The 20384-nt window shown below is 43.4% G+C and overlaps 1 protein-coding gene across 4 annotated transcripts in view; it reads left to right on the plus strand.

The window, feature by feature from the left end:
* TECPR1 (tectonin beta-propeller repeat containing 1) overlaps window positions 1-20384 on the plus strand; it is a 74373-nt gene that overhangs the window by 39357 nt on the left and 14632 nt on the right. For all 4 annotated transcript variants that reach the window (XM_036741403.1, XM_036741405.1, XM_036741404.1 and 1 more), the window contains exons 13-21: window positions 714-863; window positions 1152-1309; window positions 5615-5742; window positions 6757-6859; window positions 9369-9465; window positions 10861-10940; window positions 14371-14427; window positions 15604-15778; window positions 16828-16963. In XM_036741403.1, coding sequence (XP_036597298.1) covers window positions 714-863; window positions 1152-1309; window positions 5615-5742; window positions 6757-6859; window positions 9369-9465; window positions 10861-10940; window positions 14371-14427; window positions 15604-15778; window positions 16828-16963 — 1084 coding nt within the window. The remainder of the gene's footprint in view (window positions 1-713; window positions 864-1151; window positions 1310-5614; window positions 5743-6756; window positions 6860-9368; window positions 9466-10860; window positions 10941-14370; window positions 14428-15603; window positions 15779-16827; window positions 16964-20384) is intronic.

A 20384-nucleotide genomic window follows, 5' to 3' on the forward strand; every position in this document is an offset into this window, starting at 1 on the left:
TAGCCACATACATGGTAGCCATATTGTAGTAGTTGTTGTTTGAACAACCTTAATAGACAAGTTAAGAATGTGGAGAGCAAAGGGTCTGTCTGCTTCCCTGGCTTGTCCCTCTCCGTGACAAGGGTGTTGGTAAGGAAGGGAACACAACTGAGTAATAAGAGATGTGCTTCGGCTGCTGAATGAACAAAAAACATTTTTTAAGTACTTACTGTATGCCAACCTCTGTGCTAAGTGCTTGGGATACAGATGCAAAAATGAAACAGTTGCTGCTCTCCCAGAGCTTATGTCCTCATCAGGGAGGGTAATGCATGTAGGGGAACTATGGCCAGGTAACAGAGTCCAGGAAGTCCCCACCTGACCTGAACTTCACTAAGATGGTGAATGAAACACTAGAGCAGTCCATTAACACCCCCTTTCCAGGGGCCAGAAGTGATTTGATTACAATTCTCAGAGAAAAAGGTGAAAGGTAGAAAGGGGAGGGAAAGAAGGGATGTGAGAAGAAAATGGTTAAGGTAAAGAGGAGGACATACGGTCCCACGGAATACTGAGCCAAGTGGCTTAGTTCCTCTCAGGCATGACCTGAGAATACTGGGTGAGGCACAGGTAGCATCTGTTCCTAGTCCCCTTGGCATTGATAAAAGGGTACAGATTGAACCCAAAGGAAGGAAACACTAATGGAAGGCGTATGGTTTTTTCTTGCCCTCTTTGGACAGTACATCCACATATTTCTCAATGAAGTGACGGTGCTGGTTCCCGTGCTAAATGAGGCCAAACATTCGTTTGCCCTTTATACCCCAGAGAAAACCAAACAGAGGTGGCCCATCCGTCTCGCTGCCGCTACTGAGCAAGAAATGTATGATTGGGTGAGTGTTAAGCCTCTTGGGCATGTGATTTGGCCAAGGTGAATCTTTTGGGGTGAGGATTTGAATGACCTATTCCTAGATTGACACATCAGAATGGTAAAATCCCCAAATACCAGGCTGCCATTAGGGTGAATCTCCAGGGGCAAAGGCCATTCTTCCTTCCTTTCTTCCTCATAAAAATGTGCAAGTTACTCCCCCTCACTCCCTAGAAATTGTCCTCTGGGATTCTTGTGAGTTTTCTTGCTACTCTTCTGGGTCAGTTATTTGCCATCTGTCTCATGTTCACAGCTTGCTCTACTCAGTACATCCTGCTCTGAAAGCCGAAGGATCCAAGGCCGCCCTTCCCCCCAGGCCATCTGGTCTGTCACTTGCAAAGGAGATATTTTTGTGAGTGAGCCCAGTTCCGACCTGGAGGCACTCGTGCATCCAATGCCATGTGACCAAATGTAAGCAATTCCCAGCAAACCTGCTCTCTGGTCCATATGTCAGAACTGTCTGTTGTCCCATCAGCTTAATGTATTTATTGCTTTACCTCCTGGCTCCTGAAGGATAAGTACACCTGAGAGCTTCCTGCTGAGAGACCAAACCCTAGAGATTGATTTGTTTACATTTTGTTGTATAAATGGATGAATTAGAGTTAATTTCCCAGGAGGAAAGGTGAAGTGGATATGTAATTCCTAAGGAAAGAGGTGTCTTAGGATCTGGTTGTATCCTGTGTGAGGTCCTTAGGAAGAAGTAAATGTCTGACAGGTGAAGCAGGCAGTTTGTCCTTCTTCATTGTCTTTCCACTAATTCTTTGGGACTTTGCCCTCCTATATCCTTGGTTCTTTTGTTTGTTTTGTTTTTGTTTTTTGAATTACCAAGCATTTACCTTCTCTCCCTACTTCCTCTCCTACCAATTGAAAAAGAGAAAAAAGGCCCCATAAGAAGTATTTATAGTCAAGCAAATAAATCCTCACGTTGGCCGTGTCAAAACATGTCTCGTTCTGCATCGTGAGCCCATCACCTGTCAAGAGGCAGATGACATTCTTCATCATTGCTCTTCCAGAATAATTTTTACTCTGTGTCATTTCATGTAAATGTTACTAGGTTTCTCTGAAACTATCCTTTTTTCATCATTCCCTATGGCACAGTGATGTTCCATTACATTCAAATACCGTAATTTGTTCTGCTGTTCTCCAAACGATAGACCTTCCCTTAGTTTACAGTTCTTTGCCATTACAAAAAGAGCTGCTATCGATATTTTTGTATATATGGATCCTTTTCCTTGTTCTTTGACCTCTTGAGTGTACAGGCCTAGTAATGGTATCACTGTGTCAAAGGGCATGCATAGTTCTAATTTGCTTTCCAAAAGAGTTGGCCCAGTAATTCATCATTCTCTTTCCACACAGCCCTTCCAGCATTTGTCATTGTCCTTTTTGGTCACCTTCGCCAGTCTAAGGGGTGTGAGGTGGAACCTCAAAGCTGCTTTGATTTTCATTGCCCTAATTAATTTAGTGATTTGAAACATTTTTTTTCATGTGGCCATGGATAGCTTGGATTTTTTCCTTTTGAAAACTATTTATCAGTTGAGGAATGGCTCTTGTTCTTATCATTTTGAATAAGTCTGTCATGTATTTTGGAAATGAAACCTGTATCAGAGAAACTTGTTATAAGAATTTTTTTCAAGTTAACGGTTTCCCTTCTCATCATTGCTTCTTTTAACCTACACCCATGTTTTAAAAAGAAAAAAAAAATTAATTTGATTTTTTTTCAACTGACAAAAAACCATCTTCTCTCTCTTCCCTCCCACCTCCCCATTTAAAAATGCCTTCGTGCTTATGATCCTCTACCTGTCTCCAGGGAGTCAGGGCCCTTGCTTTATCACATGGCTGCCCAGGGCTCCTCAACAGTGTCATACTCCAGGCAGCATTTATTGCTCTCTATATTCAAGCTTACTATAGTATAGGATCATGGCTCTAGAGCTAGAAGGGACCTCAGAGATCATTTAGTCCAACTGTTTAATTTTATAGCCCCAGAGTTGCTCTAAGTAGCAGAGCTGGGATTTGAACTTAAGTCCTAAAGACTCCAAATTCAGTGCTTTTTCCACTCTACCAGCTGTCCGTTGCTGCTTCCCTCATTCTCAAGGGACAGATAATATAGAGAGGCAATAAATATGGTGTCCTTTTTATATATTGTCTTTATTTTCTATGTGCTTATGTAAACTTATGTTTATTTGTTGTACACAATGTCTTCCTCTGTAAAATGCAAGCCCTTTGAGCACAGGATCCGTTTCATTTTTGTCTTTGTATTCAGAGTCTAGGACACTGCCCAGTGCGTTCAACAAATGCTTGTCGATTGATTAGAAAATTGACTAGTCCAGAGATCTGGGTTCTAGTCTCTGTCCTTTGCATCCAGCCCTGGGCCCTTTAAAGGGCAAGTTAAAATTAAAATAATATTAATCATTCCTACTTTATATTAATTAAAATAAACTAAAATAATATTCATCCTTCCTACTTAGAATAGGGATCATGATAGCTGCTCTACAGGCTGCCCTCTCACCCCATGCTTTTGAGAGTCAAATGATTTAGTGCATAGGTAGTCATAAACAACATATAAAATAAAGCTGATTATTATGTGCTTAAATTTGGATCACAAGATTTAGAGTTGGAAGGGTCTTTAGAGATGATCTAGTTCAGACTCCTCATTTTGCAAATGAAGAAACTGAAGCTCAGAGTGGGGAAAGGAGTGCCTTGTTCACACCCCTGGCCTCAGAGGGCACTTGGAGGCCACAAGCCCACTCCTCACCGCTTCTTTACACAACAGGAAACTGAAGCCTGGGGAGACGAAGCAACTTGGCCAAGGTCACTCAGGCCTTCTGACACCAGAGCCATGTGGCTTTTTTTCCACTGTACTGTGCTTGCTATGGAGCCAGGGTTCAAACTCAGCTTCTCTGTCCTTACTCCAAACCCAGTGTTTGTTCCACAATGCCATGGTTGCCAAGTCGTTCGTCAGATAGACTAATTCCTACTGATATGTTCTTGAGATTCTATGTTACCCCATTTGGCTGTTGATTAATTAGCAATAACCTGCTTTGGGTGAGGTGGAGTGGTTAGTGTGGTGGGGGGGCGGTGCAAAGGCAAATCAGATGTCGTCCTGTCTTTCTAAAGCTGCTGCAGTGTGGGAGTTCATCAAACAAAGGTCACTGGCATTTAGTGGAGTGTTTACTGGAAGAGATGGGTCTTACTCTGGGCTCCAGAGGAGCCAGTAGGACTTGAATAGGCAGTGAGAAGCAGAGAGGGAATTCAAGGCAGGGAAACATAATGTGCAAGAGCATGGAGGTGGGAATATGCAGGGCAGTCACGGGAAGAGTAGACATTGCTTTGTCCTGGAATATACCCAAGAATAATCTCTGACTTCACTTGTTGGTAGGACCTCTCAGATTGGTTGTGACTGGGCAGCAGAGTCTGAGAGTAGCCGTTATCTCCTCCCGCTCTGTCTCTCAGCAGTCTCTGTACAACAAGAGTTCTGGTTTCTTTCCTTTAGTGCTTTAAGTTTTGCAGAGCACCGTGTATTGATTCTTACCACAATCCTGTTAAGATTAGTGCTATCATTATTATCAAATCTGTTTTACAGATGGGGAAACTGAGGTGACTTGCCTAGAATCACACAAGGAGCTAGCAAGCATCTGAGGCTGGATTTGAACTCAGGTCTTTCCAACTCCAAGTCTAGCACCTTGACACACTACCACGTAGTTGGTTAATGCTTTTAGTAAACTAAACGTAACATTTATTCAACATCTATTACTTGCCACTAGCACTAAGTGTTGCAGTGGATGGAAAAGTAAAAGCCATAGTACCTGTCCTTTAGAGGCATATGATCCAGCTAATATCATAGCATTACACATTTAAACCTGAAAGGGATCTTAGAGACCTTCGAGTCCAACTGTTTCATTTTATAGATGAGAAAATGGAGGTACAAAGGGGCAGCTAGGTAGCAAATGGATAGAGTGCTGGGCCTGGACTCAGAAAGACCTGACTTCAGATGCAGCCTCAGACACTAGCCTTGAGACCCTGGGCAAGTCACTTACCTTCTGTTCACCTTAGTTTCCTCAACTGTAAAAGGGGGATAATAAGAGCACCTATCTTGCAGGGTTGTTCTGAGGATCAAATAAGGTAATAATTGTAAAAAGTTTAGCACAGTGCCTGGCACATAGTGAGGCCTGGTCTAATAGTGAGTGCAGGCTACCTACTAAGCTCTAAATTAATTTGAAGCACTCTTGAATTGGGAGATTGGTCTTGTCCAGTTTGGGAGCTAACAGGCGCCCCCCAAATATTGCCTCTTCCTCATCGCCTTCCTCCACAGCCTTTGTTTTGTCACCCTGTTTGGCACCTTCTAGAGCCAATTGTATGTCCTTTAAGAACAAAGACGTCAAACTCATGTGAATTTACCACTTAGTTCACAGAGTACTTTGAAAACATGACACCATTTCATTTTTAAAAGCTTTGATTCCATGTTTTGTGAAATAATAATACTCCATCACGTGGTATTTTGATAAGGAAAGTTTTGGCCCATCCGTAAATTGGATACCATTGTGTTTGACATTCATGGCCTAACCCCAAATCACCCTTCTAAACTTTACCTTCTAACTGACCTCCTGTCATGGATTCATATTGAGTATTTCCTGCTTGCTCAGACTCCTGGGATCTTGGCCGACAGGTTAAGGATGTTAGGAGGTTAAAATGTGTATCTCGTCACCCCTTCTCTCTTAGGTTTTGGCGTCAGATTGGGGGCCACCTTCGGGTAGTGGAGTGTAACAGCCATGGTGTTGTGTGGGGCATCGGTTATGATCACACAGCCTGGGTGTACACTGGAGGATATGGTGGAGGCTTTTTTCAAGGTAAGCAAGGACTCATCTCCAGGCTGTTCAGTGTGGGTCACCAAGGTCCTATCTCCTGTTTGCTGATGAACTTACCATGTCCCTTTTTAACTGGTCTACGGTGTGTTTGTTCCCTGGTTTAATCCCCGTTTTGTTTTCCTACCAAATGCCTGAACTCTTGCTGCTACTGTGATGTTTACTCTCTAGCAAACAGCTGGTTGACAGGTGACCTTCAGAGATGCCAACCTCCTGGCTGAGATGAGGAAAGGGAAAGGAAACAGAGTCCCAGTGTCATGGCATTTGCTGCCTGGGGAACCTCAGGGTCTCTCCTCAGCCCCTCCTCTGTCTTATCAGTGGAGCCCCCTCACCAGCCAGCCCATCACTGCTCCTTCAGTTTGCCTGAGTGGGCATGTTTCTGGAAAGAACTGTGAAGGATGAATTTTTTTCTGCTTCCCAACCAGTTGGGCGAGTCTTGGCTTTCAGATACTTTGATATGCTGAGTAAAAGTAAGCTTTGTGGGAACACACAATTGTAGAGTGGAAAAGAAATTCTCTAGTCCAGCCTTCTCTTTTCCTAGCAGGTGAGGGGACTGAGGCACAGAGAGCTCAGGTGACTTGCCTAAGGGTGAACAACAAGCATGTGACTGAACTGGCCCTAGAAACGCAGTTTCTACTGCTCTACCCTGCCTTGGTTAGGTGGGCTTGGCATCTGTAGCTGTGAACTTGTTAGGTACCAACTGTGTGCCCAGTGTTCTGGGCTGGATCTGGGCAGGAGGGGATACATGTAAGGCACAGACCCTACCCGTGGTCTGGGACATGTAAAACAAAATGCATTATTTTCAGGTAAGCACGGGCAAGCCTGTAACCTCTGCTGGCTTTGAAATGAAGAAAGCCTGAGAATAGAACCTTATGTTCTTAGCAGTAGCAGGTTAAGCCTGTTTTCCATTGGCAGGTATCTGTCCGTGGACCCGAAGCTGGGGAGGGGGCAGGGAGTGTTGCCTGACACTTTGATTCACAGAGGACATTTCCTCTTCAGGCCTGGCCAGCAGTACCAGTAACATCTACATGCAGTCAGATGTCAAATGCGTTTACATCTATGAAAACCAGCGCTGGAATCCTGTCACGGGCTATACCAGCAGGTGAGATACAGGTAGAGGCAAAAAGAGAGAACAGTCACCACAGACTTCCAGGCAGGGGTTAGGAATGCCAGCCAGGAAGACCTGGGGGGTGTGTCCTCTCTTCTCTGAGAACCAAGGTTTGTCTTCAGGTTTGCCTGTATTCTAGTACCCATATCTTAGGGAGGGCTGGACCTGTGTTTTCAATGGTGTAGGGCACTTCCAGGTAAGAAAACTCCCTCTGCTAGAGTAGGTCTGAAATACATGGTTGTCTAGACCCCTGAGTGCCTGAGTGATTTGCTCACATTCACATAGCCAGTGTGTGTGAGAAGAAAGACTTTGAATATGGGCCCAGCAACAGACTGTACTTCCCTTTTAGGCCTCAGTAAGTACAGAAAAGACCATCATGAGGATGACCACGGGTTGAAGACGTTTTTGGTCACTGAAACTCAAAGACCAAGTCATAGAGGGACTTTCATCTATTTTGGTGGAAAGAGTACATACACACTCAAATGAAGTCATGGCAGTAGTATTAAACAAACCCATTAAAGATCTCTGATTTAATCATCTTATGAACTTCAGTGTGGGAGGTCCTTTCACTGAAACAGATTTCAAAATATCTGTGACTCAGTAGAAGAGTCCTAGGAAGGCTGAGACACATAGAGGTTCAGTGATTTATATAGCTAGTAATATATCTGGAGCTAGATTTGAACCCAGGTCTTCCCGAATCCCAGTTTAACACTGGATTGATTATATCATGCTCCCCTGGAAGTATTAGTACGTGGAAATATTTCTATCATTTCCTTTGAAATTTATTTGGGTGGTGGGTGGAGGTGGTCCAGAACTGTGATTCCACTGGTATGAGGAATTCCTGGTGTGGAAATTCCCTTTACTGATGCGGACAGGGAACTGAGCTATAACTTTATACCTTTAGAGAGATACCTAGGGCCTCTGAAGGGTTAAGTGACTTGCTTGTGATCACACATCCAGTATATGTCAGAGGCAGTACTTGAATCTAGCTCTTCTCACCTTGAATACAGGCCCTCGATCCACTACACCGTGCTGTATGCTATCTTCATACAGGGTGTCCCAGAAGTCTTACTAAGACATTTGGGACACCCTGTATAAGATAGATGCTGTTAGCCATAAATGTTTGTGTTATCACCATCACCAATGTTAGAAATGGGTTCTTCTGTAACTTACATTGTACAAAATACATTACTTTTTAAAGGAGTTTAAATCATAGGTGCTTTTTTAAAAATCAAATTTTATGTTTTTTTCTCTCCTCATACCTTAGGGTATGAGGTATCACCCCTAAGTGATTTTTTTTAGCCCTCTCTCCCCATTTAAAAAAAGAAAAGAAAAAAAAAACCCTTACACATACATAGTCAAGCAAATAACTTCCTGCACCAGTCATTTCTAAAGATCTTTCTGCATCCTTAATCCATCACCTTTCTGTTATTTTTCCTACAAATGTCAATTCTCATCCCTGAGAAGGAGAAAAGGAGCAGGTACTATCATCTCCATTTTACACAGAAAAATACTGAGGCCCAGAGAGGTTTACGTGATATAAAATTACATTGCAAGTCAGTAGCAAGATCTGGATCCAGAGCCTTAACCCTAGCCTACACTAGATAATGACAGTATAATTTATCTAGGCAGAGAGCATAAAGCCCTTGTAACAAGGGAGAGGCATGCATGGGTGGCAGGAGGCCATAACTCCAGGGAAGAAGGGATACAGAGCCCACCGGAGGTGTAGAAAAGACGTTGGGATGGCCACTTGTTTATTGAACCCTGGATTGAAGTGGAAGCCTTGTAATCATGAGTGTTGGTGAGAGTGATGTTTGCCCCTCTCAATCATCTTGTTTACAGAATCAGCAGCATGAGCCTTAAAGAAAAAAAGGACTCTGTGGGTTCTGAGGATTAATTTAATTTTGCTTTGTTTTAAATCCTTGAGATGAGACAGCAAGAGCAGCTCTGTTGGCTGGTAAAGTACCTTAGCTCCCTCCAAAGTTAGCGAGCAGACCCTCCATACATTAGAACCTACCTTAGAGTTTCTTAGACACCAGGTTAGAGGGTGCCAGGAAATTGTCCCTAGCACTGATAGTCTTTCCAGCCCAAATGGAAAATGAGGATTGGGACTCTAATGGTCTAGTTGTTTTAGGAGAGATGCAGAAAGTTGAGTGGTCTCCAGGAACTGTATTAGCTGTAACCGTCATGCAGGTCACATCCTAGCAGCTCATCTATAGCTCATCAGTAAATGGTCTGGTCTGGTGTGAACTAGTAGCCTCCATTTCCTCTTCTCCCCTCCTTCTGGAGATGACTTGAGACAGGCAAGTACCCAGCCTGCAGGAACAGCCTGGCTTAAGACTTAGGTAGGCCTTGGATCCAGGTGTTCTTGTTCAGGGACATTTTGTCTTAGTGTCATCAGACCCATCCCACAGTAGGTGTGGGGTCTTTTTTTCCTGTTGCTTTGGGGACCCTTTGAAGGTCTCTATTGTGTATCTCGTCCCTTCTTCTTGCCTCATTGCAGGGGTCTGCCTACTGACCGCTACATGTGGAGTGATGTGACTGGGCTGCAAGAGTGCACAAAGGCCAACACCAAGCCTCCCTCCCTCCATTGGACATGGGTAAGTCCTGGGCTCTGCACTTCGTGTCATCTGGCTTAGGGAGGTAATGCTAGCACAAGGAGGAATTTTTAAAAATTAATTTTAATTTTTAATTTAACAGGCATACATTTTGTCCCCTTCCTACTCACCGCAATTGAAAAAACAACAACAAAATCCTTGTAATTGTAACAAATATGCACAGGCAAACAAAACAAATTCCCCATTGGCCATGTCCAAAAATATATATCTTTTATCTTAAATCCATTAGGGGCGGCTAGGTGGTACAGTGGATAGAATAATGGCCCTGGAGTCAGGAGGATCTGAGTTCAAATTCGGCCTCAGATACTTGACATTTACTAGCTGTGTGACCCTGGGCAAGTCACTTAACCCCGATTGCCTCCCAAATATTTACTTTTTAAAGAGGCCTATTCACTGAATGGGCATTACCTTACTCAAAGTGAGAACCTGAAAAGACCTTAGCCTGAAAGGGCCAGAGCCTCCTGATGCATCCTGGGCCATCTCCAGTTGTCCTGGTGAATATCAGGCCACTGGACCCAAATGGCTCTGGATGAGAAAGTGAGGCTGGTGACCTTGCACAGCCCTCCCTCCCTCAAGTCGAAGTCAACTGCAAGTCATGTCATCATTTCCCTGATGTCATGGTCCTCTTCAAGAATGAAGAACAAACACACATAAATCCATTACCTCCTAGTCATGAGGTAGGTAGCATTCTTCATCCTGAATCATCTGGGATTGTGGTTAATCATTGCATTGATCAGAATTAAATCCTTCAAAGTTGTTTATCTTTACAGTGTTATTATATAAATTGTCTTGGTTCTGTTCACTTCACTCTGCCTCAGTTTATATAAGTACCCCCAGGTTTCTCTGAAACCATCCTTTTCATCATTTTTTAAAATTTAATTTTTTTAATTAACAAAAATCTACTTTCCCTCCCATCTTGCCCTCTTCTCTTTATTGAAAAAAAAAAAAACCAAAATTCTTGTAACAAATACTCATGTGAAACAAAACAGATAGCCCCCAGTGGCCATGTCAGAAAAGCATCTTATTCTGCACCCTGAGTCTATAGCAATTCTCTTGTCAGGAGGTGGGGGGTAGCATGCTTTAGCATCTGTCTTTTGGAATTGGTCACTGCATTGATTGGCATTCTCTGGTCTTTAAAAGCTGCTTGTCTTGTTGTTACCATATGTAAATTGTTCTTCCGATTCTATTCGCTTCACTCTGCATTAGTTCATGCCAGTGTACCAGGTTTCTCTGAAACCATGCCCTTTCATCATTTCTCGTAGTATATCATATATCATAAATTGTTCATTCATTCTTCAATTGATGGGCACCCTGTACAGGAAGGACTTGAGGAAGGGAGGAGAAAGAGCTCCTAACAGCATTCTCTTCTTACTCTAGGTTTCCGACTGGTATATTGATTTCAACATTTCTGGTGGAACTGATCGAGAAGGATGGCAGTATGCAAGTGATTTTCCATCGTGAGCATCTTCCATTTCTAGTTGCATTTAGTGAAGCATTATTGGGAAACCATTCATTTATAAGACTGAAAGGGACCTCCAGAAGTTAATGTCCTCAGACAGCTGATTGACTAAATCCTCCCTTATTAAAGATCTCTGGGGAGGCAGAGGAGGGCTGCAGATGCCCATCCTAGCATATTTTCATGAATATTTTCATGAACTTCCTCCTTATGTGTAGCCAAAATTTCTGCAGATTAAATTTAAATCCATTTCTCCTTGTTCATGCTTTTATGAACATGAAAAACAACTGGTCAACAGACTTTTAATAGCTAGCATTTTTATAGCTCTTCAAGGGTTTCAAAGTACGTTGTATAAATTATCTCACTTGCGATTTCTCATAAAAACCCTTCGTGTAGTTAACTATTGAATATTCAAGTAACTAAGTCAACACTTCTTCCTCCTCCCTTCTTCCTTCAAAGTTCAGTTGCTCTACATGTCATAGGACTTGTGATTTCCTGCTATTCAGAGGCCTCAGATAGTTACTGTATGTCTAGTGTGAGATTGTAGGATTTTAGGATCTTCCTTAAATACCATATATTAGTGGCATGTATGTTAACCTTTTAAGGTTAAAAAAAAAAAACTCATTCCCCAGACTGTCCCAGACACTGAAGCTGAACCTTCAAAGCAGCAGCGGTGAACAATTACAATTTGTTAATAAGCTAAAGAGTGGAGAAGACGACTTGTGCTGGTGTGATCACCCATTGGTGGATTTAGATTGCTTTAGGAGGAAACTGGGGGAAGCCCTGTAGGAGCAGCTGTTCAGAGAAAGTTGGAAAAAGAGGGTCAACCTACCCTCTTTTTATACAGAAACATTCAAGATTTCCTCCTGCTCAGTCAGTTTATGCTCTTTGATATGTGGTAGTATCTATTAGGTGGTCCTCACATGTGTTACTTACTAAAGAGCTGGTCGAAATTGAAATGAAAAACTACATAGGGAAAAACAGAAATGGGTATTAGATAGAAAAGGCCTATTTGAAAAGAGCTGCCTTAGTCTGAATGCAGATTGAAGCATACTATTTTCTCTTTTTTTTTGTTTTCTCTTTCTCATGGTTTTTCCCTTTGGTTCTGATTCTTCTTTCACAATATGATTAATGTGGAGGTATGTTTAATATGATCGTATAAATATAGCCTATATCAGATTGATGCCATCTTGAGGAGCGGGGAAGGGAGAGAGGGGAAAAAATTTGGAACTCAAAATCTTTTTTTTCGCATTGAATTAATTTATACACTAGTCAAGTTGTGGAGAAGAATTATCACCAATGGAATGAATCATGAGAAAGAAGAAACAGAACCAAAAAACAAAAACCCAAAAACAAAAACAAAAGAGAAGAAAAAAAGGCGAGCATGTAGTGTGCCTCAATCTGCATTCAAACTTCACAGTTCTTTCTCTGGATGTAGATAGCATTCTCCATCGTGAGTCCCTTGCACCTTGTGTTGCTGAGAAGAGCAAAGTCTGTCAGGGTTGGTCCTCACGGAATCCATTTATCTGTGGTTGTGTACAATGTTCTCCTGGCTCTGCTCTGCTCACTCAGCATTATGTCGTGTAGGTTTTTCCAGGTTGTTACAAAGTCCGTATCATCCCCATTTCTTATGGCACAATAGTATTCCTTTACCTTCATATACCACAGCTTGTTCAGCCATTCCCCAATTGATGGGCATCCCTTTGATTTCCAATTCTTGGCTACCACAAAAAGAGCCACTATAAATATTTTTGTACATATGGGTCCCTTTCCCTCTTGTGTGATTTCTTTGGGATACAACCCTAGAAGTGGTATTGCTTGGTCAAAGGGTATGAACATTCCTATGGCCCTTTGGGCATTGGAACTCAAAATCTTATAAAAGTGAGTGTTGAAAACTAAAAATAAAAAAAAAATTTAAAAAGAGATGCCTTAAAGCAGATCTGGTCACAGTTCTGAAAGAGTTTCCTAATAGAGATTTCCCATGAGAATTGTCACTGTCATTGCTGTCATAGCTAGTGAGTAGTAAGTATACATAGATAAATAGGCTAGGAACAGGACCTGCAATTTTATTGGTAGAGAGAATGCCCAGGTGAGGAGATTCCCTCTCCCAGTACAGGTCAGCACCTTCAGTGCGACATAAAATCCTAAAGAATGGCCTTATACTCTGAGATTAAGTGACTTGCCTAGGGTGACAGAGACACTATGTGTCAGATTTGGGACTTGAACCCAGTTCGTCCTGATTTTGATGCCAGCTAGCTCTATTGACAATGCCAAAATACTTCTTGTCCAAAAATAATATAATAATATGAGCTTTTCTTTGTAATGATACCTCTCACCCACTCTCCATAAGACATATTCTTTGAGGCATTTTCCCCCTAGTGGGGCTGACTCATTCCAGATCTCTCCCTTTTTACATAGCCTGTTCCCCTTTATAACTAAGACAGTCAATAAGGGATCAGTGCTGCAGTCTGTGGCTGTGGAATTGAATTAATTCAGCAAGTATTGTTAAGGATCTGCACTGTGCAAGGCACCTGTGTTAGGCACTGGGCATACGAGTACAAAGAATGAGACAGTCCCAGCTTGCAAGGAGTTAACATGTCCCTGGAAAAGACTGCCTGTGTGCCTGTGTGTGTGTGTGTGTGTACATACTGGAGGTCAAGGCTGGCCCAAATGGTCCTTTGGCTTTTCAGGTGAGCGAATTGGACCAGAGGGGGCTCATCCATTGGATCAACAGTTAAGAGAAAAGAAGACCACAGTCACTTTGGCAGCCCCAGAGCCAGAGTTTTCAAGTTCTCTGATGTGACCATACTCTGATGTGAACCTTACTCATTTCAACAAGTTTTCATTAAGTGCCTACTGTGTGCCAATAACTGTGTTAGACTCTGGGCATACAAAGATAAGATGGCCCCTTCCCTGTCCCTTCTCTTCCTTCCTTTATCCTTCCCTTCCCTTCAGGCGTAAACCTTAATAACTTTCCTTTAGGCAGGGTTCTAAGGGTAGATGTAAGGATTGCAAAATGGTCCCCCTTCCTAAGTTTAAAAGGACCCTTAAAGCTTCCTAGGAAGAAAGAGAATCGCTTCTTTAATTAGCTTTGTTTTCCACAAATGAAGCTTTAGCACTTAAACATTCAGCTTGAATTTTACCATTTTTGTGCTTATGGAAATGTTGGTATTCTCATAGTATTAAATGAGGATTTTTCCCCCTGCATGTATAGACTGTAAGCATCTTCAAGGCAGGGATCATGTCTTCTACTTCAGGGTCTCCCATAGGACTTGAACAGATACTCAGTAAGTGATTATTAATTAACCAGCTGACCAAGGGAGGGGGGAAGAATGCACACTTGTAGGAGCAGTATCTCACAACCACCAAGTTGTTTGGGAAAAAGAGATTTTGAAGCTAAGCTGTATTAAAAATTCTCTTTCTGTCCACAGGTCTTATCATGGATACAAAACCATGAAGGATTTTGTCAGACGGAGACGATGGGCAAGGTAATAGTGGGGAGCCAAAGGAGGGTGGGTACCATCTTCTCTTCCAACTGCTGGGAATTCTCTGGCTTCTCATACCTTTTGGAAGAAGAGAGAGCAAATCAGAGGGGGAAGTAGAATCAAAGTAAATGTCAAACCAGGAAATGCCCTCAGGTCCCCAGTGCTCCCTTGTTTTCTCAAGTGTTTATTTTCAAGAACAAATAAGAGAAATGTCACTGTCTGGCTGTGCCCTTTGTGGGCAGAGCAGGGCTGGGGCTCCCAGAGGAGCTGAGAACTCATAAGAGGCAGGAGCAAACTAGAGAACAGCAACAAAACCTGGGGAGTGTCTGATCCCCAGATCTCAATCAGGCAACAAGTATGCGCACCTACTGTGTGCTAGGTGGAGTCAGTTAAATAGCTCAGTGGGTAGAACCCTAGGGCTAGGAGTCAGGAAGACCCGAGTTCAGACCTGTCCTGAGACACTCAATTAGCTGTGTGACCCTGGGCAAGTCACCTAACCTCTGTTTGCCTTAATCCACTAGAGAAAGAAATGGCACACTACTCCAGTGTCTTTGCCAAGAAAACCCTATGGACGTCCATGGAGCCACAAAGAGTCAGACATGACTGAACCACAGCCATAGCATGCTAGGCACTGGGGATATAGCTCCTACTACCTATTCATTGCTTCCCTTTTAAGATATTAATTGGAAGAAGCCAGGAAACCCAATAAAAGTGACAAAATCCAGTTCTAGGCATGGCCTGTGTCTGAGTGACCTCACCTTCCCTGGTAGTAAGCTTGTAGATTCTGCCCCAAATTGTTAAACAATAAAAAACCCAGGCTACATCAGCAGCATCGAGACCTCCGTGTGAGTCATGGTTTTTAGGATAGAGATTGGACCTTTGACTTCGTTGATATAGTGAAGAACCTTTTCTACCAAGCCCAGTCAGTACCTTCTCTGCGGCTGATAGTCTTAGAGAGTTGCCTGATGTGCTAAGAGGCTGGGACTTACCCAGGGTGTTGCAGTTAATATGTGTCAAAGGCAGGACTTGAACCCAGATCTTCCTGGGCCAATTATGTCTACTTCACCCTGCTGCCTCTCTCGTGGTTCTTATGAAATAGACCTTGAGAGGCCTATGCGTTTGCAAGATAGGAGAGCTGGACTTCATGGTTTTGGTGTTTGTTTTTCCTCTTATGCTCAGGAAATGTAAGCTGGTGACCAGTGGGCCCTGGTTGGAAGTCGCCCCCATCTCTCTCGGGGATGTCTCCATCATCCCTGGTTGTGAGGAAGGCAGCAAGGATTCGATTGCCCTTTGGGCCATCAGTGACAAGGGAGATGTTCTCTGCAGACTGGGCGTATCAGAGCTCAATCCAGCGGTAAGAGCCTTTCTCCTCCCTTTGGTTCGTTTTTCTATGCGATTTTCTTACAACTGGGGACTGTCCCTTTTAGCAATTCTGATTCAATGTCCAGGGCTTTCTTCTAGAGAGGTCTAAGTGTTGAGTTTGGGGGCGGGCTTTTCAAGTACTCCCCACAGGAAGATCTGTTGAACCAAGCAGATTGCAGGAAAGAATGGCAGCTCTCCCTCGTAGGCTTTCACTGGATTTACATAGAGTTAAAAAAGAGCTCAAAGGCACCTTACATGTTGTCTAGACCTGTCCTCATTTTACCAGTCCTGAGGTAATGGAAGCCCAGAGGGATGAAGGGACTTGGCCAAGGTCACACAGCTAGTTAGAAAAAGGGGGTGGGACTAGAATACAGACTTTTCATTCTCAGGCCACCATTCTTTTTACTACCACACACAGGCCTAATACATCTGGAGTCCATCAGCAGGTGAATGAGGGAATTTTGTAACGATAGACAATTCTTTTTAAAAACGATCCACCAGAACAAACAGAAACTTCTGAAATACAACAGAAGAATTGACAGAGCTTGTAGTCAAACATAGGTGTTCACAAGTAGGTTCTGCCTCGAGGCCTTGTGCTGGAGATGGTGGAGGAGAAAGGGGGACATTGATCTTGGAGGTCTGAATATAAGGTTTCTCCCTGGAAGGAGTGTCCCTTCTAAACCAATCAGAAATAGTTTCCAAGAAAGGATAAGGACTGAGCTTAATAATGTTACTAGGATCATACTTGACAGGTCTTGCCCTTCACAGTTGGATAGGCCCTGTACTTTTCCAAATGACAGGAGGAATAACAGTGACCTGTTTAATCCCTGGAAATTCTGCATTAGTGAACTAGCATTGTTCAAGCTTTCCTGGCCTCCTTGGGAGAAGCTGTCCCTCTGTGGCTGGGTATCTCACAGACAAAGCTCTGATGATGCTACCTCAGCTGCTACCTGCATGCCTTGGTGACCCCCAGTCCCTGTGGGTTAGAGTCCCCTTGGGTCTTATCCCTTTCAAAAATGTTCTTTCTCTCGAATTACCCAGGGTTCGTCCTGGCTGCATGTTGGCACGGATCAGCCTTTCATTTCAGTCTCTGTCGGGGCTTTTTACCAGGTCTGGGCCGTGGCCAGAGATGGCTCAGCATTCTACAGGGGCTCTGTGTCCCCCAAGCAGCCAGCTGGTAAGTGAAGCTGTGCTCTGAGCAGGGCCAGAGTAGAACTAGCTGTCATCTTGTATCCTCCTGCTTATTACACAGTAGATATAGCCATCAAGATGTGGACATTGTGAAAGGCTCAGAAAGCCTCTTGGAATGGATTCTGTTTTAGCCTAAGGAAATCCTTTTTTCTCCTAGCCAATTTTATAGATAGGTGTTTCCCAGATAATCTGAAAATTGCTCCCATACTTTGCGAACTTTTAGTGGTTATATCCTAATGTTGTCTGAATCAACATCTTACTTCAACTTCCTCACAAAGGAAAAAGTCACAGATCATAACAGCTGGCCATTAGCCTGGTGCCTGATTCGTTTGGGATTTTTTTGTAAGTTAAGAAAGAGAGAGTAGTGTTTTGATGATGACAACTTGTCAAAGAGTAGTCATTCACTCAGTAGATCTTTATCAAGTGCCTAGTAGGATGATGGATGAGGCACTGTGTGGTAGAGCCCCAAAAGGGAATCCAAAGATGAATAAGAGATGATGCCTCCCCTCAAGGAGCTTACCGTCTAGTAAAGTAATACCTATACATAACCAAATATAGTTCAAAGCAAAGTGTACTTAATGTATGAGAGAGGTCCAAAGCACTGCATGATTTCAGAGGAGAGAAAATTTGACTTCTAGTTGGGGGCATCTCAGAGACTTCTTGGGGGCAAGAGGTAGCATTTAAACTGGGCTTTCAAAGCAGAATGGCAGTAGGCCTTGGTGGGTATGGGCATTCTAGGGATGGGCAGCAAGAGAAAAGAGGCACAAATGTAGGCCACTGTAGGATGTTGTCAGAGAATGCAAATAGTTCAGTTTGGCTGGAGTGTTGAGTATATGAGGAAGGGCCTGTTCTGGGTTGGGTCTGACTCAGGCCAGTTTCCCAGTAGTTAACGTTTGATATTGGAATGAAATGAGACACTTGAAGGTCATGCAGCAGCTGACAAAAAATGTCCTTAGCCGTAACAGGATATTCAACAGGGCTATGCATTGATGACACCCGGAGGAGATTAAGCTGATCGAAGCTCCCCTGTCTGAATTAGTTGCTCATCATGCTCCAGCAGCCAAGCATCAGAGCATGCCCAGAACTCCTCTCAGCTGTTTTGTACTCAGATGACCAGAAGGTGGTGTCAGTGGCCCGAGCCCTTACTCCCCCTGTGCCAATCAAATCTTGAGGATGTTTTCAATACCTTTTCAAGAAAAACTAGCTTAACTTGCTAGTTAAGCTGGGTTGGGGGAAGGGGAGAGTGGAAGGGGAGAAGTAGAAGGTACCTTGGACCACAGGGTCATAATGGGGCTGGAGATGTCATTTGGAGCCAAAGTGTGGTGGACCTTGAATGCCAGGCCCTCTGCAGTAGAGAAAACTGTATGATCAGTTATCTATTAAAAAGACTAGTCTGGCATAAGTATGTGTAGGATAGAATGCCAATGGAGAGACTACAGGTGAGTTGGTAATCTGTTTTAGTCTTCCAGAGACCTCAACTAAGGCAGTGACAGAAAGAGTGGAAAGTACTGTAAAGAGAGAATCTAAAAGGCTTTGGTGCTTCATTGGATATCCAGGGAGTGAGAAAAAGTAAAAATGATCCTCCTCTGAGGGTACCACCTGGGAGGTAGGATCCTGAAAAGCCATCATCACACTGACGTCCATTTAGGCCATCAGCAAGTACTTATTAATCACCTGCTATGTGCTAGGCACTATACAAGGCCCTGAGCATACAAAGATAAAAATAGAAAGTCCCTGTCTTCAGGGAGCTTATGGTCTACTGGGCAGATATACCATGTTTGTAGATAAGTAAATGTAGGATATATACAAAATAAATACACAATAACTGGGGACAACATCATTCCCTCAAAAAACAATTGGGGGAATCATACTAGACTTTGTGAACTGGGTCTTGGAGAAAGCTAGAGATTCTAAGAGACAGAGGTGAGGAGGGAGAGGGGTGAGGGACTCTGGGCAAAGGTGCAGAGGGGAGACATGGGATATTTCTGGAGAACGGCAAGTAGGCTGGAGCATAGGCTATTCTGTGGAGAATAATGTAGAATTATCTCGGAAAGATGGGTTGGGACCAGATTATGAAGAGCTTTCGATGCCAAACAAAGAGGAATTTATACTTTTATCATAAAAGCAATGGGGAGCCCCTGAAACTTCTTGAGCTGAGGAATGCTGAGGTCAGACCTGGGCTTTAGGAATATCTGTTGGCAATCATGTGGAAGATAAGTTGAAGAAGGGAGAGACTGAGGCAGGGAGACCAGTGAAGTGAGGAGGGGGCTTCAGTGTGGCTAGAGGGAAGGGAATGACTGAGGGATGTTGGGAGGGTAAACTTGAGGAGACCTGGCCACTATTGGACACTGAGGGGTGATAAGGGAAAATTCTGGTTATAACCTTGAGGCTGATTATTCTGTGAGCTCCTTTCTACTTAGGATTATTTCCCTTGCCCTGTGTTAACAAGTTCCAGCTTCCTTGTCCCCTACTCTCTGTCGCTCAGTACTCTCCTGCAGCTCTCCTGCAGCGTCTCAGAACTTGTCAGTTCCTGTCATTGCTCTGCTCTTTCCACTGCACTCCTGGAACCCTGATCCATTCGACTTTGGTTCTGTTTTCAGATCTTCCCCCTCTCAGGGATCCCTGAGAATAGGGACTGTTTATGTTTTTGTATCCCCTATACCTAGCCTAGAGCCTGGTTTACAAGAGGAGCTCAGTAAAGGCTCGCTGAGTGATCTTTGACTACTTCCAGGCTTCCCATCCAGTCATAACAATAAAGCACTTTGTCTTAATCTCTGCTTGTGCCTTCCTTGTGGCACGTACACTTACACGTGTACATCCCATATCTCCGCAGTTAGGCTCTAAGGTCCTTGTCATTTCTTGTTTTTGTCTTTCCATCAAGCATGCTCCCTTATTTTATACTAAGGACCAAATAAGTGTTTGCAGAATTAAATTGGTATCATTAATAGAAGTAGGGAAATCATGAGGAAGAACAGATTGGAGCAAGACAGTGACTTCAATATTTGACACATTAAGGTGTAGGTAATGCAAGTTTGGAGTTTAAAAAATGGAGCTAGAGGATTTTTTTAGGATGGAGCTGGAGATTTGGGTGCCCTACACTTGGCTGAAACTATGGATGAGTGGATGAGACCACTGAGGAAGAACACAAGAGTAATCCTCTTGGATTCTTCCTATGGAGGAGCCTTATGGAGGCCTCTATTAAGGGTGTGGGAAGAGGAAGAAGATGAGTGAAGGAGAACAGGAGACAGAAATAGTCAGGGAGGTAAGGGAAGAACAGTGAGAGAAGCCCACACATGCCACAGTGAGCTAGGAGAACAAGGTCTTCAGAATGGAGGATTAGAGAATCACCGGGACCTGAGAAAGCAGGTTCAGTAGAATGGTAGGGACAGAAATCGACTTAGAAGGAA

This window comes from Trichosurus vulpecula, chromosome 1, assembly GCF_011100635.1.
Source record: "Trichosurus vulpecula isolate mTriVul1 chromosome 1, mTriVul1.pri, whole genome shotgun sequence".
Classification (NCBI taxonomy): Eukaryota; Metazoa; Chordata; class Mammalia; order Diprotodontia; family Phalangeridae; genus Trichosurus; species Trichosurus vulpecula.